We start from the raw sequence: 23,821 nt of genomic DNA on the forward strand, positions 1-23,821 counted from the left end.
ATGAAGGATGTGACCAAAAGCACAGTTTTCCTACTGGGAACTCAAGTGGGTCTAAAGAAATGGGAAAGGTGTTAGATGATGTAACAGACTCCATTAGAAGCATAACGACTCCTTTAGGAATAGTGTCTATTATAATGGAAAATTCCTTGGGAGTTACCGGGAAATTAAATTTACATAAAAATTCTTCATTGTAAATAAGACCTTCTGAGTTAAATAACTGGGAAACAGCCACAATTTTCTTCTCAAACCAATTACTGAAAAACAAGATTTATTCTTATATACAATATCTTGGTTGTTCCAAATAAAGTACTGATGAGGGGAAAAGTTGTGATTAAGGATTAATGACCATACAAGTATCTCTTGCTGATGGAACTTAGATAAGTTGTGAGGGATTCTAGCAATATTATAACTGCAGATCGATAGGAAGGGGAGAGCGCCTAATTTGGAAAAGTAATTAGGAATAAAATTCCACACTGAATTTGGATTACGCATAAACTGTCTAATCCAATTAATTTTGAAAGTGTTGTTCAGAGATGAGAAATCAAGAAAGTTCAACCCACCATACTCATGTATTCAGTATTGCAGACTTCTTAACATAATGTATTTTGTTTTTCCAAATAAAGAGGATTTGATCAACTGACCTACATATCTTATTGTCCAGATACAGAGAGTGCAGCGATGTAAACCTGGAGATAACCTCAGCCTTAGCAAGCAATACCTCTCAAGGTCAAGTCTCTCTGCAACCACGCATTAAATCTTTTTTGGGCTTTTATTATAACAGGGTCAAAGTTCAAGGTACATCTATTATCTTATATTATGTTATTAACTTCTGATAAAGTAATTTCACTATCGCAGAGGTTTCTGTCATTTCTTGAGATAGTCTTGCAGGTTTTAACAGACTGCAGAAAAGTACAGGCTGCCTCTTCAGAATAACTTCCATGGTAAAGATTACTGTAAAAATTAGCGCAGAAACGTGTAATTTCTTGAGGATTACTGGTCACTGTTCCATCAATATTTAAAGTTTCAATTAATGAGGTTCTTAAACAACTTTTTTCTAATCTGAAAAAATATGCTGTGTTGCATTCTCCCTCCTCTATCCAGTTTTGTCTAGATCTGATGTAAGCGCCCTGTGTACAGCTCATCTAATTTACCTTGCAGTTCAGCATACTCAAGCTCATCAGTTACAGAAAGCAGCTCTGGGGATTTAGAAGAATGCGATTTTAAACACCAACTTATTTTCTTCTGCTATTTCAAGTTTAGCTAAGTTACTACCAAATTTTCTAAGATATTTACCGATTTCAAACTTCAACAGCTCCCGCTGGCAACAATATGAATCTAATGCTGAAGCTCTCCTCCAATACTGCTCAATCAATAATGTAATATGCTTTTAAACGTCTTTAAACAGGAGAAGAGAATTGTTCAATTTCCAATAAGAAGGAGTTGTGCTGAAATCAAGGGATGCTGAAAGACGAACCTTAAGAGAGATAGCACTGTGGTCTGTAAGAGGTGTAGTGTGAATGCTGAGTTACAACTGTTCGGTACTCTTTGGGAAATAAGACAATAATCTATTCGAGACTGCTTAGAGTGGTCCTTGCTGCTACAGGTATAGAGACTACACAACACTAAATCACATCATAAAAGCATTCATAACTGGACTTACAGAAGCAGCTCTAGAAGGAAACCGATCCAAATCACTATTTAATACCATATTAAAATCCCCACCCAAAATAAGAACAGCACTGGGGTATTTATTTTTCCAGTACTGTATATTATCAATAATCTCTTCCATTAAGGTGGTATTTTCCTTAGAAATATTATATCTATATACATTTAATAGAACTGTGATGGTCTGGCCAATAAAATCACTAACAACAGAAAATGACCCTTGGGGTCACTGACCCGGTGTAGTGTTTCACCAGCAAACTTATTTTACAAAATGGCGACACCTGCTGTTCGCTCTGTACAGTAAGACATCCACACACCACTGCTCCACTGGGATCTCCAAAAATTACAACCATCCTGCGAGGAATTGGCTTCTTGAAAAAAAAACTAAAATCTGATCTGTGGTTTTTAACAGAAAAAAAGGGCTCTGCGTTTCACATTGTTTCTTAATCCCGTGACATTGAGAGAAATGAACAATATCAACATTAATAAATGAACAACAAAGAACAATTATTAACAAGGAAAAAAAGTCAAAATTGACTGGTAATAAGAAGAAAACTGAAAAGAACAGAGTTAAGTGATAATTTAAAATGACCAGATGAAAAGCTGCAGCTGTAATATGACGCCCTGGTGCGGGTCCTGTGTACACTAAAACACACAGCGGCTCTTCCGCTTTTATGAACGACGCTAAACTCCTAAACTCTACAATTCACAATCAGAAATACTCACCAACACGTCCAGTAAACATCCTTAAATACTTTAAAGACAATATAAAACATATTGTGGATAAAATAAGGATATTTTCGTACCTCATGACACGCTGTAGGATGACTTCAGTTTTTTGTTTTTGTTTGTTTTTAGCATTAATGCTAACTTTTTCTTTTTCTTCCTGCTTCTCCGTCTCCTGTTCTTCTTCTTTCTGTTTAAAAGGCGGTTGGAAAACCAACTTAAGGTGCATTACCGCCACCTACTGGACTGGAGTGTGGGCAGCATATTGGCAAGGGGAAAAAACAATAATTACAATAATACTACTAAATAAATAAATAAATATATACTACATATTCATACTAAATTATTAAAGTCTCTGACTTATTAGTGATAATTTATTAGGGGACGGTGTATTTTCCCAGATGTTTTTCCCAGCAAGTTCTTTAGTGTCATGTTTTGTTTTCCAATCTGCATCTCTAGCTCAGTTCTTTCCTCCTCATATCTTTTGCAGTCTAACAGAATGTGTTTTCTGTCTCTTGTGTATTGCAGTGTGTGCAGAGTCCAGTGGGGTGTTTTCCTATTCTGTGTAATGTTAGATTTAAGTCAGCGTGATATTCTAAGACTCGTAATTATCACCTCTTCCTCTCTCCTTTCCTTTATAATGGTGTTAATCTCTGCTCTACTTCATGGTATTTGTACTTCATCTGTTTCATGCTTTATCGATATTTTTGCCAGTACATCTACAGTTTCATTTCCTTCTACCCCTACATGTTCTGCTAACGCCCCCAACTGTAGAGAACTCTTTTCAGGAGAAAGTTGCAGATGCCGAGTGAAGACTGACACTTTTCTGAATAGAAATGGTGTTTTTTCAGAATAGAAAACAATAAACGTATATGCTGCTTGTCAGACTGTACGAACACGATCCCCGCTGTACTGTAAGCCATGTCACACTGTAGGATCTCAGTTCTCATTAATGTCAGACTGTACAAGACGTGAAAAACCGACGCACACAATAAGACTCGTACGGAGTAGGAGAAGTCACACTACAGGACTGTGCCTCAAATCTTCTGACACTGCCAGAATTTAATCAGAGGGAAAATCTGATCACAACGGCCATTAATCTGCTGTCGGGGAACACGTCAAACTACCGATCAAAGACTACAGATTTTGGCCCAGGATTATAGGAATCTTTTAGGATTCTCAAAATTAGTCTCAGACATTTATTCATTTATTCATCAGACGACTAAATCGTGGTCAAAATCGTACAGTGTGAACCGGCTTAAGTATTTATACTCAGCTGTTGCTTATAAATCCAAACATTTCTGCATATTGCAGCTAAATATCAGTTAAAACAATATGATTTATGATTTATTCTGCTAGCATGGATCTGTCCCTCTTCTGACATACGCTCAGGGTCTTATTGTGGTAAAATGTTTTTCCTTCAGGTTTCTTTACACCGTGTCTCCTTGAGATCGCTTCAACTGATCATTTATCTGTCCCTCCTGGAGAGAACATCACCCTGCTCTGTAACATCACTAATTATTCTGAGATATCGTGGTATCGTCTGAGATCTGAGGAGGTGAAGCTGCTGATATCTGCTGAAAAATTTAACCTGAAGAAAACCTTTTCCCTCCGTTATAATGTGAACGAGAGTCACTTTGATATGACAGAAAGCAGCAGTTCAGTCAGTTTAGTGATTATTGGAGTTAGAGAGACAGATCTGGGATTTTATTTCTGTGGAGGTCGAAATAAAATGACATTTTACTCATACTAAGTCTCCCTCATGTTTATTTCATGTCATTTTTATCCACAACAAAACCCATAAATTAGTTTTTTTTTTTCCAGCTGCCCAAAAGATAGTGACCGGCAAGAAAAGACAGGTGAGTGACAGAGTCTAGGACCATCAAAGGTCCCCCTTCCTGGTAAGTCATGGGCAGCGCGAATTGCCCATAGTATAAACACATCTTCTCCCACCTCCAAGACTCGTTCTTCTGTGGAGAGAGCCCAATTGTTCTTCTGAATTACAATTGAGCCCAATTGTTCTTCTGTGGAGAGAGCCCCCCCCCGTTGAGGCGGTAATGCCTCACCCATAACACTGCACCCAGCTCTTTTCCTGTCAATAGATAGCTTCATACATAATAGTTAGTGGTCTCATATATGTTTTTGATTCATCTGAAATTACTCCAGCGGCAGTCCATCATGAGGAACAGACACAGACACGGGTCGACCCGTAAGCATTTCATGCGGTGTTAGACACATATTGCTGTTAGTCTGCATGTGATAGGTCATTAGTGCAAGAGGTAGAGCATCTACCGAAATACGTTTAGTATCAGCACAAATTATGTTAAACACAAATCAGGGTATGCCAGACCTATCCCTGGTCAAGGAAAAACAATTTTGAGCACAAATATCACCTTCAAGTTATCCTCCACCGTTGAGAGCAGAGTGCATAAGGTACCATCAGAATTCAATTAAACTATTTGCTCGATAAGTGGCGCTCCAACACTTTTTCTAAAACCGCATTGCATTCAAACAGCTCCAAACAGACGACACAATCCATGGGCCTAAACGTCAGTGTTTATCTATATATTTAAATCCTAACAATTCTACCCTTAACCAGGTTGCACTCTGTAGTGATGGCTTTTAATTCTGCCAATTGGGCAGATCAGGGTGTTCATAATGTTTGTGAAATTTCAGACCCGAAACTTTTAAGCTTGAGGAAATATGAATTTCGGCTGGGCAATCGTGAGTGTTCTCAGTGACTGTCTCCACAGTATTAATTAGGCACTACAACACTACAGTTGGTGTGTTAGGCGCACTAACAGGTTTAAGAATTTCAGTTTGGGTGGTACCTAGACTAACCCCATATCCCCATATCATGTTCTTTCAAAATAGAAAGAACAGGATATGGGAAAAAATAGAAAAAAATAGAAATGACCTGGTGTGATGAACGTAAGATCGATGTGTGAGAGAGCAATTTTCCCAATGATCCGCACTAAGAGAGCATCTTCAGCCGCGGCACTCCTTGTGCCACCAAATCCAATGTTTTCAACACATAAACTACAGCCCTGTAAGCGCCCCACTCTCCTGAGCCGGGACCCCCCCAGCAGCGCCCAACCCTTTCAGTCACATGTAAGACACAGTCTTTGTTGTAGTTTGCCAGCCATAGTACAGGTGCAAAGCATAAGTCCATTCAATGTCAGGCTTGTCCCAAGAACACTCAGATCTCAAGATGTTGTCCTGTAGTGAGCAATCAGTGATCCACTGCAGACTCTACTTGATAACGTCCAGGAACATTTGTTGTGCTTTTATGGGGCGGAGGATGACCCCAATCTTCCTGACAGCCTTGGGAGCGTGCAAGGCAGTCTATGACCACAGAGGAGTACACCGCAGGGGAGCCCACAACCCCCGAAGGAGACGCTTCCAGGTGTACTACTGATCTAGGAATTGTTAATGGGAGTAACGGCCTTGAGCTCCCACATGCAGTCACTTGGAAAAAGCGCTGATCAATAATAATATCATGTGGAGTGGAATTACCGTTACAGGTTACAATTGGGACATCTTATATATATATATATATATACACATCTATATCTATATATATATATTCTATATACATCATACTATAGATAATGGTTACTGGGTGGGTTGGTTGTGTTGCAGAACTTATCGCATTTGTTATCACAGCTTGCTGTAATAATGCTAGACTAAGTGGGCATGTTCCTTCATCCTTTTCTGAGGATTGAAGATATTGTTTACAGGACAATAGTACTGGAAACTGGACACAGACAACTGGGAACACACAACTGCACAACCCATCATTAAATGTTCAATTTATGCATCAGATCTAGGCCTTAAAACGGTGAATATTTATCGTGATTTACTGTACCCTGATTTTAATAAAGCAGAAAGCCATTAAAAAACAATTCAAGATGAGGAGCTCAGTTTTTAACGTATACCAGAAATGTGGAAATCAGCTTTCTTATTTATTTATTTATTTTATTTTATTTCTTATTAAATCAGGGACATCCCACTGTATTAGATCATTACAGTCCAATCCCAAAGCCTCCTGTCCTATGTCCCTTTTAGAAAGCCTTTTCAGTGAACATGTTATCAGTCTGCAAGAAGTCTAAGGTCATATAAACATATCAGCACAACCATTGTTTTGAAAGTCCTAAAACAATGTCACGGTACCCTCTGCACTTCCCTGTCTGCTGATTTATAAAAGGCTCTCGACACAGTGGATCAGGAAATATTGCTGCAGAGATTAAATAATGTTGGTCTATTAAATCATTTAAAAATTACTAAAGTAATCTCTACTGCTCTAATCACCCGAATAACACCTCTCATAAAGGGGTTTTCCACTCTCATGTATAGTTAACCTGTAAAATAGTTCTAGTCCGTTTACTTTTAAAAGTACAAACCCAATTGGCGAAGATACATTCTTATCCCTTCCTGATTTTCATTTACCAGAAAGATATTGAGAAAGGAATTCTTTTAGTCTAAAAATTTGTGGTGTATACTAACCTAACATATTAATATCATCCCATCTGTGCTAACGAGTGATAATCCCAATAATAGAGTAAATGAGGTTGGGATCTAGATATGTAGTTACAGTCCTCTAGTCACTTTTATCCCCCTAATTTTCATTCAAAACAACCTAGTGAATTTGGTTTTATGTGTACAACACTAGTGTTTAGTCTGAATGGTAGACATGCATGTACCCCTTTGTCTCTTATTAACTTATAACTGTTTCACACCCAAAATATCACTCAGATCCTTCATACATGACATTTAAATGTCGCTCACTTTGGAGGAATGTGAATATGTATTTAACTTAGTCTAAAATAAAATTTATCATCTATGAACTTTGTTTCAATTTTCCACCAAGCTGATACCTTGGCTGAACGCCCAATTGTGAACGGCATAAGATCCGTCCTATAAATGTGTCCATTTCATTTAAACTGTATTTGACCATATTAAGGTTGCGTTACATCTACTCATGTCACAAACCACATTTCCCATCCTGCACGGCGGTCCACGAACATGGCTGGCTGCCATGGACTGCAATTCCCAGATCACACAAACCTGCATCCAGTTCTCAGCTCTCAGTTCTTCTCAGTTTTCAGCTGCCGTATAACGACTTATCAATTCATGGTTTATACACAGGTTGTGCAGTATATGCTCCATTCCTCGAGTTTGTGACCACTGCTTTGTATCATTTAAATATTGCAACTCGTATACTAACTCGTATGCTTTGTATGACATATCCATAGCACACCGTATACCATATATATATATATATATATATATATATATATATATATATATATATATATATATATATATATATATACACAGACACATACACAGGCACAGGCACACATATATATTTGCATATTTACACAACTACTTTATTCTGTTCACCAATTTACGGTTCAGAAGAGAAACAAATCACTTCAAACTACACCGTTGTAAAGGGACTGTACTTAAACTAACTCCCAAACTCACATCAGCACATATCGTTAACAGGAACCATTATGCAAGGCTGTCCAATCCAGATACTCGTACTCCACATTAACTACACACATTAAGTAATCATCACCTTATTCTAATGTTAAGGACTCAGATATCACATCTGTTACAGGCGTACAACACCTTACAGAGAGTTTAGAATGTGCAGACTACTACTGCCATCTGATCTTACTAATTACTCATCACTGGACATATACACAGAGAAAACATGCAGAAATTATTCATCATTATGCAACATGAATACCACACGCCAGAAGAATTCACACTTACACTGCTTAACAATGTATAGACACGTACGCGTATAGGAATCACAGATACATGAAGTAGTTATGGTTACTCCAGCTCTTGTTAGCGAGTCAGTTCATGAAGGTACAACGCTCTCTAAAACCAAATGTTTAGACTCAACATTATCTCAACAGGGAGGATGTGACCTCAGCCATAGAATGTAACCTCGAGTCTGTTTCACTTTTCAGGGTTTTTTTTATTAATTTGCTAAGTACATCACTCAAAACAGATTCACATGTCAGCTGATCAATTTTATCATTAGACAGGCAAAGATGTCGATAGAAGAAACAGCAGAAGAAACTATGTGGCACAACACACAATACATCAGAAAAATACTGATTGATTTTCATTTTTACAGGAATATGTTTACGCTCATATATATATATATATATATATATATATTGAATCACCTTGACTTTAATGTAGAGTGTGAGAGAACTAAAGGGTTGGAAAAAGGGGAAGAAAAAGAAATCTCTCGCACGCGCTCTCTCCCTCTCCCGCGTGCTCGGTGTTTTACACAAAACGTCATCATGGAACTTAAAACACTTTCATTCAGTTTACAGACAGGGAATCACACAGAATTCAAACTAACATTATAAGAATGCTTTGGAGCACGCATGCTTTTGACCAGTCACAATCTATATATGGAACTGCAGTCAGGGTTATGATTAGTACATTATACAATGAAGGTATGATTAGTCCTTCTGAACATCACCATCAGGTCATAGAAAAAGAACATGTATGCTAAAGGTATGCTATTAGCCCCGTGGTAAAAGGTACCCTAACCCCTAACTACTCGGCTACACCAGTGCTCTCCGGAACCGGTGGGAGGGGAGTGTGTAAAGATCCCTGCGGAGACTGAAGCTCAGGAGGCACGCTTAACTGTGCTTCAAGGGCCTGCAGCGACTGGGCATCAGACTGGGCCGGTCTATCTAGCATTTCCACAGCCCACCACTTAGCCTAGGCTTGAGTGCCGTCGGCCGGACCAATAGATGATGCATCCGAATCACTGTCGCTGTCGGTTACCACCTCCGTCTCCGTGATCTGCCCTGTATTGGCAGGGCCTGGGGTTGCCGGTCCTCGCTGTCCCGTACCTGCTCCGGCACGGACGCATTGGTTCAAGTGATGGCAATGATCTCTTCCCACAACTTTCAGGGGGCTCTTCCTCTTGAAAGTATGAATGTATACTTGATCCCCGGGTGCCACTTGACGTACATCCTCCCGTACCTCGTTCCCACCGTGCATTGCCTTTCTAACCTGTGAATACAACTGTCTGTGGATTTGGGTGAGGATTTTCATATAATCCTGCATTTCGCCCTCCAATTGGGCCACAGACGGCCCTGTGTATGGACCTTGGGTGTGCGCCATAGGTATTGGGCGCCCAGTAAGCATTTCATGAGGAGTCAAGTGCGTTATACGATTGGTCTGTGATCGCATCTTCATCAATGCCAGTGGTAAGGCTTGGACCCAGTTTAGGCGAGAGCTCTCGCATATTTTTGCCAGTTCATTAGTTAGGGTACTGTACCCTGGATCCACCATGCCCTGGGAATCAGGATAATATACGCAACCTAGCTCATGATCCATCCCCAAGGCAGATGCAACATTCTTGAGGACGTTATTAACGAAGTGGATGCCGTTGTTCGAACTCAAAAAATTAGGGATACCGAATCGAGGTATGACCTCGCAACATAAAAATTTAGCCGCGGACTCCGTGTCCTCCTCAGAAGTCGCAGTCGCCTCCACCCACCTGCTGAAGCGGTCTACTATCACCAGAATGTAGCGTTTCCCTTCTACCTGGTTGGCTGCTCCCATGTCTACATGATCCATCATTATATGCCGAAACGGTCCCGTTGGCGGGCGAATATGTCCTAAGGGGGTGGTAAGGTTCTTTCGTACGTTGAACTTGATGCACACATCACATGAGTCTAACACTTGGTCCACCTGAGAGGCCAGCTGAGGGGACCACCATTCCTGACGGATTTTCCGGATAATTTCGGCCTTATTGGTGTGATCCACGCCATGGGCTTCTTTGATCAAGCATGGGAGGATGCTGACTGGGGCTATACACAACCCTTCTACACTGCGCCATATCCCAGTACGCGCCTCTTTTTGCGCCCCCCGTTTTATCCAGGTCGATATTTCGTTCACTCCTGCGGAGTTTTGTATCCTCACTATACGGGCTCCATTGTTTTCCTGTGGATGCCGCAGCCGGCTGCTTTCCCCGTCCTGAGTTGGGGACATCATCTGTGTAGGCCCTGTGGCAGCTTTCGCAAAAAAATTATATATTATTATTGACATTTTTGGGGGCCTTTACCCAGACACCACATTCATCATTTATAGAATATAAATAAAAGGTCCAAATGGACTAACTCACTCATTTCTCAATAATGGCCCGACAATACACACTTTTTCCGCACCTTCAGTCTTCCTTTTCCCGGATCACACAATCTGGGAATATGTTGTTATATATTACAGGTCTAGTAGTTCCTATTTACACAATGGGCAGTCTGATAGATGTCTAAAATATTTACTATGTTCGTGCATGCTCCCCAATTTTTTTTTAAAACACTCATACAGCAGTTATTGATACCAAATTAATTATAACACACACAGTCTTGCCGACTCACCGAAAGTATGTACCGGATTCAAAACACTCGAAGACCGCAAGATATCTCACAATGCTCTGCGCTCTGCATCACCAAGCTCACTCTGAAGAGCACACACACAGTTTTCTTTTTTTCCCTCCCTCCACACAGACGCGCAGATAAGAACAGACAGGAACACACACATACCCCCCTTTCTATCAACAACTCCAGCAAGCTCACATACACACCTTGTATTCCACACTATTACACCTATTTATTTTATTCCATGAGGTTTCAGGGTATAACGCACCTCCACACCAACCCCGTATGTATGATGCTTACAGTCATATAAATTAAATCCAACTTTCCCCGAAACTAATTTTTAAAGCTTATCCAACACACATATCTCTTTATGTATGGAGCTCATGTTCAGAGCACTCATAAATACATTTTTCCCTGTCTCCAAAACTTACACGCTCTCACACCGCACTCCTATTATAAGCACATATATTATCAGCACACACATTTGTTATTACACATTCCATTCATACCCTGGGCGCGCTGTATTGCGTGACCCGGATCTGGGCCCAGGATTTTGGTGACCAACTTAGTCTTTCTTCCCACCCCGGGGGCTTCCCAATCGTAACAACAGACCACTAAAACAGAGCTTTGAAATAACAGGCGTCTGCAATGCCTTTTCCTACACGGCCTATCTGTTGCTTAGAGAGCGAAGTCCCACGGGAGAGATTCCAGACATATAGATCTTAGCCCAGTCCCATCTGGGGTGCCAAATGCTGCCTCAAATTTAGCCTATTACCCAAAAACACTTAAAATTCAACTTAGACGCCGATACTCACATCTACCTCTGAGCCCAGTTGGAGAGAGAAAAATACACCAGCCGTGAGTGAGAAGAAGCAAGGGTCCAGATTTATTGTTCCGTTCCACCACACGAGATCCACACCGATGAGACTTCTCAGAAGTGATCTGATACCCTGAGCTTAAGCTCCAGTATTTATACTGTATTTACACACTAAATAACCCATATGTTTCAAGAAGACTATGATCTCACTACCAATAGGGTTAAAAAAGATCTACATTACTCTTATGTTCTAAAAAAAGGCTATTCCACTTACTATTAGCTCAAAAAACAGGGCTTTTCAAATTACACATAGAATCAAAAGTGGAGAGACAAAACAATCTAGAGTGACCTTGGTCTTACTATTATCTCTGGGGGGGGGCAGCTTGACTCAGCTACCCTAGTAAATGGCTCCTCATAGTTCTCTCTTAAAATTAAGGCCTTCCTTGCGAGACAAGAATCTTCACCATCTGAATTATGAGTAAGTTACATTTTCCTGTATTTTAGTTTATAATTTCATATTTGCTCTATATCTCTATTTTATATATAGTTATACTGCTTGAAAAACGCTACTGTACTTCCTACTTCATAATATCATTATACTACCCTTCTACTGTCCAACATATCCTATTATTCTGTTTCTTATAAAGAGTATATATATTATTATTATAAGATATTCCCCTTATAATATCTTAATATTCCTTTTTGTTATTATTATAAAGTTATAGTAGTATGTGTGTGTGTGAGAGAGAGAGAGAGTGTGTGTGTGTGTGTGTTATGTCTACATGCCCGCCCTTGACTGTACGAGTGTGTGTGTGTGTGTGTTACGTCTACATGCCCGCCCTTGACTGTACGAGAGTGTGTGTGTGTGTGTTATGTCTACATGCCCGCCCTTGACTGTACGAGAGTGTGTGTGTGTGTGTGTGTGTGTTAGCGCTCCTCAGCTCGTATAGTTCTTTTTGACTTTTTGACTAATAAACCATAGTTTCTAACCATAGATCTAAGATCTTTAAAGTGTGAATCCAATTCAATATTCAATATCAGTCAGTATCCGCCTCACACCGCTTCTGTGTGTCTAGGTGCCCATCGTCAGTCCTTCCTCTCCCCTTTATTGGATCTGGATCTGGACGCTCATTATCAGCTTGCGCATCTCACTGCTGATATCATGGTGCTACTTAACTATCTTCGCAGCACCCCCGCTGGAAATGGAAATGCGGGGTCCCCCCACCCCTCCGATACAGAATCTGCCCCGTGAACGTGTGTGTTAACGCCTCTACACAGACAGAACCCCCCTCCAGCTTTCAGTCTGAGGGAGATGTCATCTCCTCACCATTCGTCCCTCTTCTCACCTACCAGTCCGCCCCACTCTCCGTGGTCCTCTCACTTCACCTTTGCTGACTCCCCCATGTCCACAGGACGGACCCCATTTTCTTCCCCCTCCCGCTCTCCTCCAGACTACACACCCACCAGTCCTGTGAATTACCAATAAAATGACATTTTACTCATACTAAGTCTCCCTCATGTTTATTTCATGTCATTTTTATCCACAACACATGATATGTAAGCGTATGAGACAATTTAAAAATTAAATCATAATATATACATACAGGGGCGCACGGTGGCTTAGTGATTAGCATATTTGTCTCACACATCCAGGGTTGAGGGTTCAATTCCCGCCACGGCCCTATGCATGTAGAGTTTGAATGTTCTCACCATGCTTCAGGGGTTTCCTCCAGGTACTGCAGTTTCCTCCCCCAATCCAAAGACATGCATTGTAGCCTGATTGCCAGGGTGTCCCCTGCCTTGTGCCCCGTGCCCCCTGGGATAGGCTCCAGGTTCCCCGCGACCCAGTATGGATAAGCGGTATAGAAGATGGATGGATATACTTACAGTCCCCTCCAAAACTACTGGAACAGACATTTGGGTTTGAGATCGAAAGACAGAGATGAGACGAGAGTTTAGGGTTTCAGCTTTTAATTCCTGGTGTTTACATTTAGACGTGTTAAGCAACATAAAACATAAACCTATTGTATCAGACCTTCCAATTTTTTGGTGAGCAAAAGTATAGGAACAGATAAGTCTTGAAGTTAATGAAAGTAAATAACACGTAATATTTGGTTGCGTTTCCCTCGCTCGCAGTAACTGCATCAATCCTGCGCCTCACTGACACCAAACCGCTGGTTTCTTCTGTTGTGAAGCTTCTCCAGGTTTCTCCTGCAGCTTCTTTCAGTAGTTGTGTGTTTCGGGGGGTTTCTCCCTTCAGTCTCCTCTTCAGGAGGTGAGATGCTGATCAGTTGGGTGAAGGTCTGCTGATGGACTTGTCCAGTCTAAAAGCATCTACTTTTCCCCTTGATGAAGTCCTGTGTTGAGGTGGAAGTGTGTTTTGGATCGTTGTCTCGCTGCATGATGAAGTTCCTCCTGATTCATTTGGACGCATTTCTCTGTGAATTGGGGACAAAATGTTTCTGTAAACATTTCTCATTTGTAAGTCGCTTTGGATAAAAAATGTAAATGTTCCAGAAGCAGCCATGCAAGCCCAAGCCATGGCACTACCTCCACCATGTTTCACAGATGAGCTTGTATGTTCTGGATGATAAGCAGATCCTTTCTTTCTCCACACAAAAGTGGTTTATTTCTTTTTCAGGACAATCTGAACTGTTGTATTGGCTATGCCCGTTGTTTGTGCAATATCTCTGATTGATTTTCCTTCTTTTCTCATCTTTAATAAGGCTTGGCTTGTTTTTCTCCCGTAGACAGCTCGCTGATCTTCATGTTGGCATAACCTTTTTAACAAAAAGGCGAAACTGGAGGCTAAAACCAAGAGTAGACATTCAGAGCTATTTATTGTTTAAACAATCAGTCTGACAGGACACACCTGGGTAATAAGAAACACCTGTCAGTCACATGTACCAATATTTTTGTTCACCTACAAATTAGGTGGTCTGATACAAAATGTGCTGTGTTCTATGCTGTTTAACACATCTAGATGTAAATACCAGGAAATAAAATCTGATACTCATAGTCATCTTTTGATCTCAAACCCAAATGTCTTCAGTCTACAGCGAAAACAAATGAATTGGTCTTGCCGTTCCAATAGTTTCAGATGGGGAATGTACTTATACAAAATTAGCCAGCTGGGGCTGCAAAAAAACTAGAGTAGTTTAAAAATCATGCAAATTAACCAACAATCATCAAACATCTTAAATGTGTAAATCATTTGTGAATGAAAAATGACATTTTTACAGCATCCCTGGTTTTTTTCAGTGTTTCACCAGAAGATAGATCAATCAAAAAAAAAAGCCTGATGTAGACCACGCAAACCACTGGTTTAAACGTACAAACGAACACAAATGAGTACAGATATTTGGAGCATTAAACAGATGCCAATAAGGATAGTGGCATTGTGTTACATCCTGAGGTTAGATTATGTTCCTATGCCCAGGGCACCATCCAGAGCAGACAATAAGTAATGGCCCCTAGTGCCCAACCTAGCAGAGCAATGATGAACCCATGATGCACATTACCATCTCACTACGTATAGTGATATTAAAAAAATCTAAAGCTGGGTCTGAAAATTAGTGACTAGTTTCGAAAGTAAAAATCACACTATGCCTTAGATACACTAAGATAGATAATTCCCTGTGGGGTTGCGAAACTGAAAAGAGATTAATAAATAATTAAATTGTGTACAGAAATGCTCTTTGTGATCAGTCATGCTCAGTTCTGCTTGTTCAGTTGTTCACCCACCACATTTCAGTCATGCTGAACCATTTATAAGATTCCTTATCCTAGAAAAACAAACAATCAGCCAGTGTGCAGCAAATCTTAAAGCGTCACATAGCTGGTGTGTCGATGGAGAAAGAGTCGACTCTCTGAGTCAAATGTATCAAATCGAGTGTGAAAACCAAATCCTATGGGAAAAAATTGTGTAAAAAACAACAAAAAAGCGATTTTTCTGTAAGGCATATATGAGCGTTGTTTTGTGCTACTGCAGTGTCATTTCACTGAATCAAGTTTATTTGATGAAAAACTCTTTTCAAACGTCTGAGCTGTTCGTGAACGGTGAGTTTGACTCTCAGCTGTGTGTACGAGGCACGACAGGGAGGATCCATCTGCACATCTGATAGAAAATGCAATGAGAATTAGAAGTCAAAATATCACTAAATATGTGTGGTTTTGGTTTGTAAAAAAACAATACACTGAAAAAAAAAAGTTTTTTGGGAGCGATTCCAATCGACTCTGAGCTGAGTCAAATGATCTATGTCATATATCAAGGAGGGAACTCTGGACTTCATTTCCCATCAGCCACTGCACCATATTACATCATTGTCACATGACCACCTGTACCTGTATCACATTCTTTGTTTAACAAGCACTCATATATATAGCCACTGTTTGCACTGCTTCCTCGTCTTACGTATCGTCTATCCATGCTTTTGTCCATGCTTCTATGTTTAGGTTTTGCCTCGTGTTTTGCCTCGTGTTTTGCCTCGTGTTTTGCCTCGTGTTACCCTGTCCAGGGTGTACCCTGCCTTGTGCCTGATGCTCCCTGGAATAGGCTCCAGGTTCCCCGTGACCCTGAAGGAAGGATAAGTGGTATAGAAGATGGATGGATGGATGGGTAGATAGATAGATAGATAGATAGACACAATGAACCAAAAAATATAAACTACATATTTGTGTCCAACTTATAATAAATTAGATAAGTAATGTATGTACTTTTGTTGTTGTTGTTGGAAAAAGATCCTGATAATCAGATGACTGGGACAGAAACCACTGTGAAATTAGTTTTCTGGACTTCTTTCTCCAGTAAGCTATGTCGCCTTGTTATGCACATGAACTGTCGAACTGCCAGATTTTACAGCTGCTTATAAAAGAAGGACGTGAAATCGGTCACATGGTTCGTTTTCCCTATAGGATGGGCGTTGGTGGGTTTAACAGACTGCAGATAAAATTTTTAGGATGTTTTTTATGGATTTGATGCACAGAGATTCGCTTCGTGTCAGCTTATGTGTAAATGCACCATGTATGAACGTGATCTGACTTCCAGCCTGGTGCCGAATAATGTGATTCTCCGCAAAGAACACTCCAGAAATAATGAATGGTGCTGATATAAGACAAGAGGCTGAAAGATAACATATAATCAATAACTCAACAATAAAACTATTGAGTAATGCTTTATATCATGAGGTCTCATTGATGACGTCAATATAGGAATGATGTGGGGCAAGCTATTTTACACACACACACACACACACACACACACACACACACACGATCTAATGATCTACTGCCATGTGGAACACCAGGAAAGCGCAGAACCATAAAACACTAAACTTAAAGTTCCCGTGATGACTTTTATGTCATTTGTACGTAGATTGGACAGTTTGTGCTGTGGCTTGGATTTGATGTGTTTTTGGTCTGTCTACACTTAGCATGATGGAGTAAACAATCCACCGTGTTCACGTTCCTTACACCCGTGACCGCTCTTCACATGTGCCTTGTCAAATCGTTTCATCACAGGCCTAAATGAAAGGTACGCATGGTGATGTAGTGCTGATGGGGCAGAGTGGTGTGGAGGTCGTACCTGTGGAAGGCAGAAGACTCAGAAGGACGAAGGAGAGCAGTGCTGTGGAGCTGGACATGATGACCTTAACGCCGTCTCTTCAACCTTCGGGAGAACTCTTCTCTTCTTTAACTTCGTTACTACTCTGTTGATCCTTCTCTCCTGATGCTCCACTGTTTTGCTCCTGAGAATCTCTCTTTCACCACTGAATCTGTGCAAATTCTCCTCAGCTGCTGGAAATCTGAGCTCCAGAGAAAGCCTGCATTGTTTGAGTGTGAGTGTGTGTGCATATGCGTGTGTGTGCGTGCGTGTGTGTGTGTGTGTGTGTTGAATTAATATTGTGAATGTGGGACTTTGTTGTTCTCACACTGAGCCCATCTCCTGACTCCACCATTTCACAGTGAGTTTAATGTGAGCAGGAGGATGATTACAACACCACGCGGCTTTAATATCAGACCTGATTATAATCTCATATCCACCTTAACACTTCTCTGCAAAGAAGCGTAAACTCCTCTGTCCTGAAGATGTGGGAAAACTTACAGTTACAGCTTCACCTCTGACTGTTACACAGCGCTGACACTGGAGACTCCTTCCATACGTGTTACATAAACATCTCCTTACAGAAAACTGCACCACATCAACGATTACACGCGTTTTTTAATTCGTTAATGTGGAGCTTCCGCTGTACAAGTCCCTGTGAGTGAGCCGTTTCTAGAGAAACGATAACGTATTAGAACCAGCGCATTACGTTTTTTTTTTTGTTTTTTTTTACGACTGCTATGACAATTTTTTCAATACTTTTAACAATTTTCCTCAACTCTTAACACAGGTAGCACAACACCTACCTATAGAGTCTATACAATTAACACATTTCTCGATGCTTTGACACCAAATGCACACAGGTAACACAAATCTAAAACGCGTGAACTTCTCTGACACACAAGTTCACCCGAGACCAACACGATGGATTTTTACTGCCAGATTTACACATGCTTTCACACTGTACGCTAGAACAGATAGCATCATGTTCTCAACATAACTTACAGGCTAAAGTCAAACTGAGCAGATGTTCATATTGTGAATTGAAACACATACAGTATGGAAAATAATGGTGGCCACACAAAATATTGACACTTTGGGCCCAATTTGGACTTTTTCACTTAGGGGTGTACTCACTTTTGTTGCCAGCGGTTTAGACATTAATGTCTGTGTGTTGAGTTATTTTGAGGGGACAGCAAATTTACACTGTTACACAAGCTGTACACTCACTACTTTACACTGTAGCACAGTGTCATTTCTTCAGTGTTGTCACTTGAATAGATATAATCAAATATTTACAACAATGTGAGGGGTGTACTCACTTTTGTGAGATACTGTATATATCCCCTGTATTTTATTCCATTGCTACTGAGAAACAGCTGAATGAAATTATGCAAATAGATCGATCACGGCTGATTCCCATCTAGGAAACACACTCAGGTGTGGAGGTTCTTTCAATCGCATGACCATATGGTATACCGTAAAAGACAACCTCTTTAGGCTGAGCTTGTGTGGAAAAGGAACAATATAGAGCAACAAAAGTAATAAAAATGCCTACACAAGGGAGAGGAAGATGAGGAGCAGGACAAGGGTGAGGAATGCCTGAATGAGGACAACGTAGAGAGCGAGGGGTTAGAATGCGTGGTGGTGCTCAGAGAAGGGTCAGAGCTAGGGTACCTGATGAAATAAGGGCTACTATCATAGACCATGTCATAAACCACGGGCTATCATACAGAGAGGCCTGTGAAAGAGTACAACCAAATCTCAGCTGGGACACAGTGGCATCCATTGTCCAGATTTTTCAAGAATCCAGCAGGTGGGATATTGTATAACGGCTCCTTTCACTGCAAAGTGTAAATACAGTCATTTTAATGTCTTACTCTACAGTGACTGTATGCCTGTGAGGCAGATTACAAGATGACTTTTTTTTTCTCTTTTTTTATTCTTCTGTGGCTTTTTCTGTTTGTATATTTTGTATTTTCACACGATAAACGGCAGCTATATTGCATATCTTTGTTATCTTGCAGTAATGTCCTGTTGCAAACAGAGCCTTTACTGCAGCAGTTCTGTCTCTGTCTTCTTTTTTTCATAACCTGTACATTCTGTAAAGCTACTCTGAGATGGTTCATTCATTTTTTGTATTGAATTTCTGCAGCAAAAGATACAAAACGCATGCATTTACACCCAGCAAAACCAGAATGTAGAGAGGCTTCAAAAGAAAGTGCTATGATCAGTTCAATACACCGTCTATTGTATAAGAACAGACCCGACACATCTACAATAATGCAGTTTCTGTAATGCCATCTGATGTTAGTGGTTTTTATGACATTGTGCTATGATTGAGCTTCCCCATAATGCCATTTTGTATGCGACTCAACATTTTGGAGAGACCTTGGTCTTGCGGTGTCCACTGTTCCCATAGACGGTTATTTAGCGGCTCTAGCGGTTCCCATCGACAGTTTTCTCGCGGCCCTCTCTATTCTCATAGACAGTTACCTTGCGGCCCTCGCTATTCCCATAGACAATTATCTCACAGGTGTAACCCGGCTCAACTACCCTTATAAACGGCCCGTCTTGGTCCTCTCTTAAAAATTAGGGCCTTCGTCTGTGTCACTCCTGACGGAAAATATCCTCCACACCTTCACGCACATTATGAGTAAGTTCATCACATTTTTCTGTATTTCTGTGTTATGATGCTTTTTCTTTCATATTTTCTCTACATTTCTGCTTTTTATATCTGTTTATACTGCTTGCATATTTTACCCCCTTTCCTGCACTCCAGACTTCATAATATCCTTACACTCCTTTTATTATCCTTATAATGTTGTATTCCTTCTGTCTGTGTGTGTGTGTGTGTGTGTGTGTGTGTGGCTGCATAGGCCTCTGTGTGTGTGGGTGTGTGTTGTGTCTACATGCCTGACCTTATCTGTGTATGTGTGTGTGTGCCTCGGCAGCTGTGTGTGTGTGTTTCTTTCAGCCTGCACTCCTCAACTCCTATATTTCTCTGTGAATAATAAATCATGTTAATCTTAAAGTGTCAATCCAATTCATCAATATCCACCTAATACAGTTTATTCGCTTCTATGTGTCCTAGGTGCCTGTCACTTTTACTTCTCTCCTTTACTGGAGGGGCTGGATTTGGATCTGAACACTCGCTATCAGCTCGCGCATCTCACTGCTGACATCACAGTGCTACTCGACGTTCTTCGCACCCCCTCTGGAAATGCGGGGTTCCGACCACCTCTCAGATACAGAATCCTCCCCGTGAATGTGTGTGTTGACGCCTATACACAGACAGACCCTCTGCCTGACTCTTCCTCCAGCTACCAGATTGATGATGACGTGGCCTTCTCCGACCCGGGCTCTGATCACTCCCCCCCTTCTCACTGCTAATCCTGAGTACTCTCCCCTGTACACTTCCGCTGGCTATCCCATATCCCCCGGGCGCACCCCATTTTACCATCCGTTTTCTCCATACCGCTCCCCCCGGGAGTACAATCCCACCAGTCCTGTGAATTCTCAATAAAATTACATGCTATTCATACTTGGTCTGTGAAACCTCAATAAACCTGTTTATTTCAGGTATTTTTTATACATAACAACTGTCAGAGCTGCTGTTATAGAAAACGAATCAACATGAAAGACTTTCAGAGAACGAGAAGAATGATGGAACAAAGGAAGGAAAGATTGAGGGATGAAAAAGCAAAAGAAACAAGGAATGAACGGTAGGTTGAAACGTCCGTTAGGGGGCAGTATTGATCATGAAGCAAAACCTTGCACCATCTGTCACCTTAACTTTCAACAATAGACCGTGTGGCCTTGTTCTCTCTCTCTCTCTCGCTCTCTCTCTCTCTCTCTTATTAGATTAAACAGCAGCTGTTTACAGACTGACCCTGTATTGCAGGAAATCTATTCAATTTATCTGTCTGTAGTTTGTCATAAAAGAAAAAAAAAAACAGTAGTTCAACACTATTTTATTAGTACAGTAGCCTAATACAGGCTAACATTAATCCTAATGTTAGCTAGTTTGACATTTACATTTATTCATTTAGCAGATTTTATCCAAAGCGACTTACAAATGATGAAATACAAGCAAAGTGTCAGCAGCCCTGTTACTAGTTAATTTATGAGAATGGGTATTTAATTTCTAGGTTGTTTTTATCAGTTAATGATATTCAGGAAAACCCTCATCATTCAATCAGAGATCTAAAAAGAACAGTTTTCAACAGTATTCAACAACAACAACAACACACCATATCCCTCTGAGGTAACATGAATGGAGTGATTCCACTTTGTGTTTTATGCAGCATTATATTGTTCAGTAAAAAAACAATCCCGTATTATGGTGACAGAATTTAATAAACTAGACAAGCTCATGTTAGTAAATATTCTGTAAGCCTGTGCTGTGTGTTTTCTTTAACGTTAGAGACTCATGAGTTGGGATAAGAAACCTAAATATCCTCAAGTCTCTGAGGCCCCCTAGTGGCTGAGGCCCGAAGTTACCCGGAAACAGCGCTCCAAAGTCGGCTAAAATGAAAAAGATCCGCATCCTTCGGTTCCAATCGTGCACAACCATCCCAGCACAGATTCTCCGTGCGATCACGTGACCACAGCCACCGCAAGCGCGCCCTCGTCACACGCGTGTCCTGGTAACAAGCGCATTCGAATTACAAGATTCTGTGACGTCACAGGTGAGAACAGAGGACCATGTCGCGAGGGAGAGAGAGGAATGTGAGACAGTCATAGACATGGGAGAGCTAAAGGAGGTGGGAGTCAGGTGTGAGCTGATCATGAAGGCAGGGCAGTCGGGTTCAGAGGGAGAACAGCAGCAGGCTGAGGACGAGGGGAAGAAATCCACTGACACGGAGAGAGAAGACACTGAGCAGTTACTGACCGAGGTAAAGAATCAGAATGAAAGCCAGGTTCAGATTAAAGAGGAGACAGCGCAGCTCCAGAAAGAGCTGCAGCAGAGAGAGAAAGAGGCTAGAGAAGCTGAGATGGAAAGTCTGTCTCATGCTAAGATGGATGCTGAAACGCAGACTGTAGAGGTGGAGGAGCAAGAAAACCCAAAGTTGCAAGAGATAGAGGAGAGGAACGCTGCGCTTCTGCAACACATCACTCAGCTCCAGGCTTACAACTCAGACTTCGAGGAACAAGTAAAAATAGCAGAGGCGAGGACAGAAGTCTTGGAGAAAGATAACGAGAGCTGGACGAGAGAGAGAGAGAACTGGGAGAAAGAGAGCGCGGACTGGGAAAAAGAGAGAGCGGACTGGGAGAAAGAGAGAGCGGACTGGGAGGGAGCATCAGAAAGATGGAAGTACGAGAGAGAAAGCTTAGTGGAAGAGACAAAGAGCTTAAAAGCAGGAAAAGAGATCTGGCACAAGAGTGGGAGAAGGAGACACAAACGCTGAGAAACATTTGCATGGCTACTTGGGGCGGCTGTGGTTCAGGTGGTAGAGCGGGTCGTCCACTAATCGTAGGGTTGGCGGTTCGATTCCTGGCCCACGTGACTCCACATGCCGAAGTGTCCTTGGGCAAGACACTGAACCCCAAGTTGCTCCCGATGGTAAGCTACCATTGGTGTGTGAATGAGACACAGTGTATAGCGCTTTGTATAAAAGCACTATATAAGTGCAGACCATTTACTATTTACCTTTTACTTCAGTGGAATCCACGGGGTGGCTGTGGCTCAGGTGGTGGAGCGGGTTGTCCACTAATCATAGGGTTGGAGGTAGGGATGCACCGGTACCGATACCAGTACTCGGGTGTCGGCCCAATAGTGTGCTCATGTACTCGTACTCGTACTTGTAAAACTACCCCGATACAACCGCACCGATAACACTTTATGACAACGTGACACAGCCTAACCTCTCGTCAGTTGAGCAGGTAGTTGGAAGAGGAGCGATGTCAGCAATTTGGAGATATTTTAAGATAACTGATGATGATAAAAGTAGAGCAGACTGCAAACTATTCTCTGCTAAACTGTCAAGAGGAGGGGTAAAAAATAACTCATTTAACACAAGCAATCTGTTTAAACATCTAAAGAACAAACAGTGTCGTTTTACAAGCAACGCAGTTTAGGGGTTCGCACACTGGCCAAGCCATCGCAGGTGTGTTTGAGGACATGCTTCAGATGTGGGGCATTCCGAAAAGTGTGAAGTACTCATATCGGTACTTGGTATCGGCAAGTACCCAAATGTAAGTACTTGTACTTGTACTTGGTCTGAAAAAAATAGGTATCGGTGCATCCCTAGTTGGAGGTTTGATTCCTGGCCCACGTGACTCCACATACCGAAGTCTCCTTGGGGAAGACACTGAACCCCAAGTTGCTCCTGATGGCAAGTTAGCGTCTTGCATGGCAGCTCTGCTACCATTGGTGTGTGTGTGTGAATGGGTGACTGAGACACAGTGTAAAGCGCTTTGGATAAAAGCGCTATATAAGTGCAGACCATTTACCATTTCATTGTAGAAAGAGAGCCGTGGCAGCAGGTGAAAGAAATATAGATACAGATTTATCATATAATATAACTCAAACAAATATCATAAGAGGTTTAACACAGATTTTTCCACGTTTAAAAAGTTTGA

The 23,821-nt window shown here is 41.2% G+C and overlaps 1 protein-coding gene across 10 annotated transcripts in view; it reads right to left on the bottom strand.

Moving 5' to 3' along the window:
- The window catches only part of LOC108261627 (protein NYNRIN), a 64,257-nt gene extending 46,796 nt beyond the window's left edge, over window positions 1–17,461 (bottom strand). For 2 of the 10 annotated variants that reach the window (XM_053685814.1, XM_053685813.1), the window contains exons 1-2: window positions 17,219–17,458; window positions 2,472–2,637 (exon numbers count right to left, since the gene is read on the bottom strand). Coding sequence is in view for 3 of the 10 variants with exons in the window: in XM_053685818.1 (XP_053541793.1) it covers window positions 9,151–10,454; window positions 10,565–10,568 (1,308 nt within the window). In the remaining 7 variants the exon portion in view is untranslated. Of the gene's footprint in view, window positions 1–2,471; window positions 2,638–8,365; window positions 10,455–10,564; window positions 10,639–10,817; window positions 11,489–11,632; window positions 11,729–17,218 lie in introns of those variants that run through there. The other 8 variants (XM_053685818.1, XM_053685819.1, XM_053685817.1 and 5 more) reach the window with 8 other exon arrangements.
- Between the last annotated feature and the right edge of the window lie 6,360 nt (window positions 17,462–23,821).

Source organism: Ictalurus punctatus, chromosome 14 (assembly GCF_001660625.3).
Source record: "Ictalurus punctatus breed USDA103 chromosome 14, Coco_2.0, whole genome shotgun sequence".
In the NCBI taxonomy this organism is placed as follows: Eukaryota; Metazoa; Chordata; class Actinopteri; order Siluriformes; family Ictaluridae; genus Ictalurus; species Ictalurus punctatus.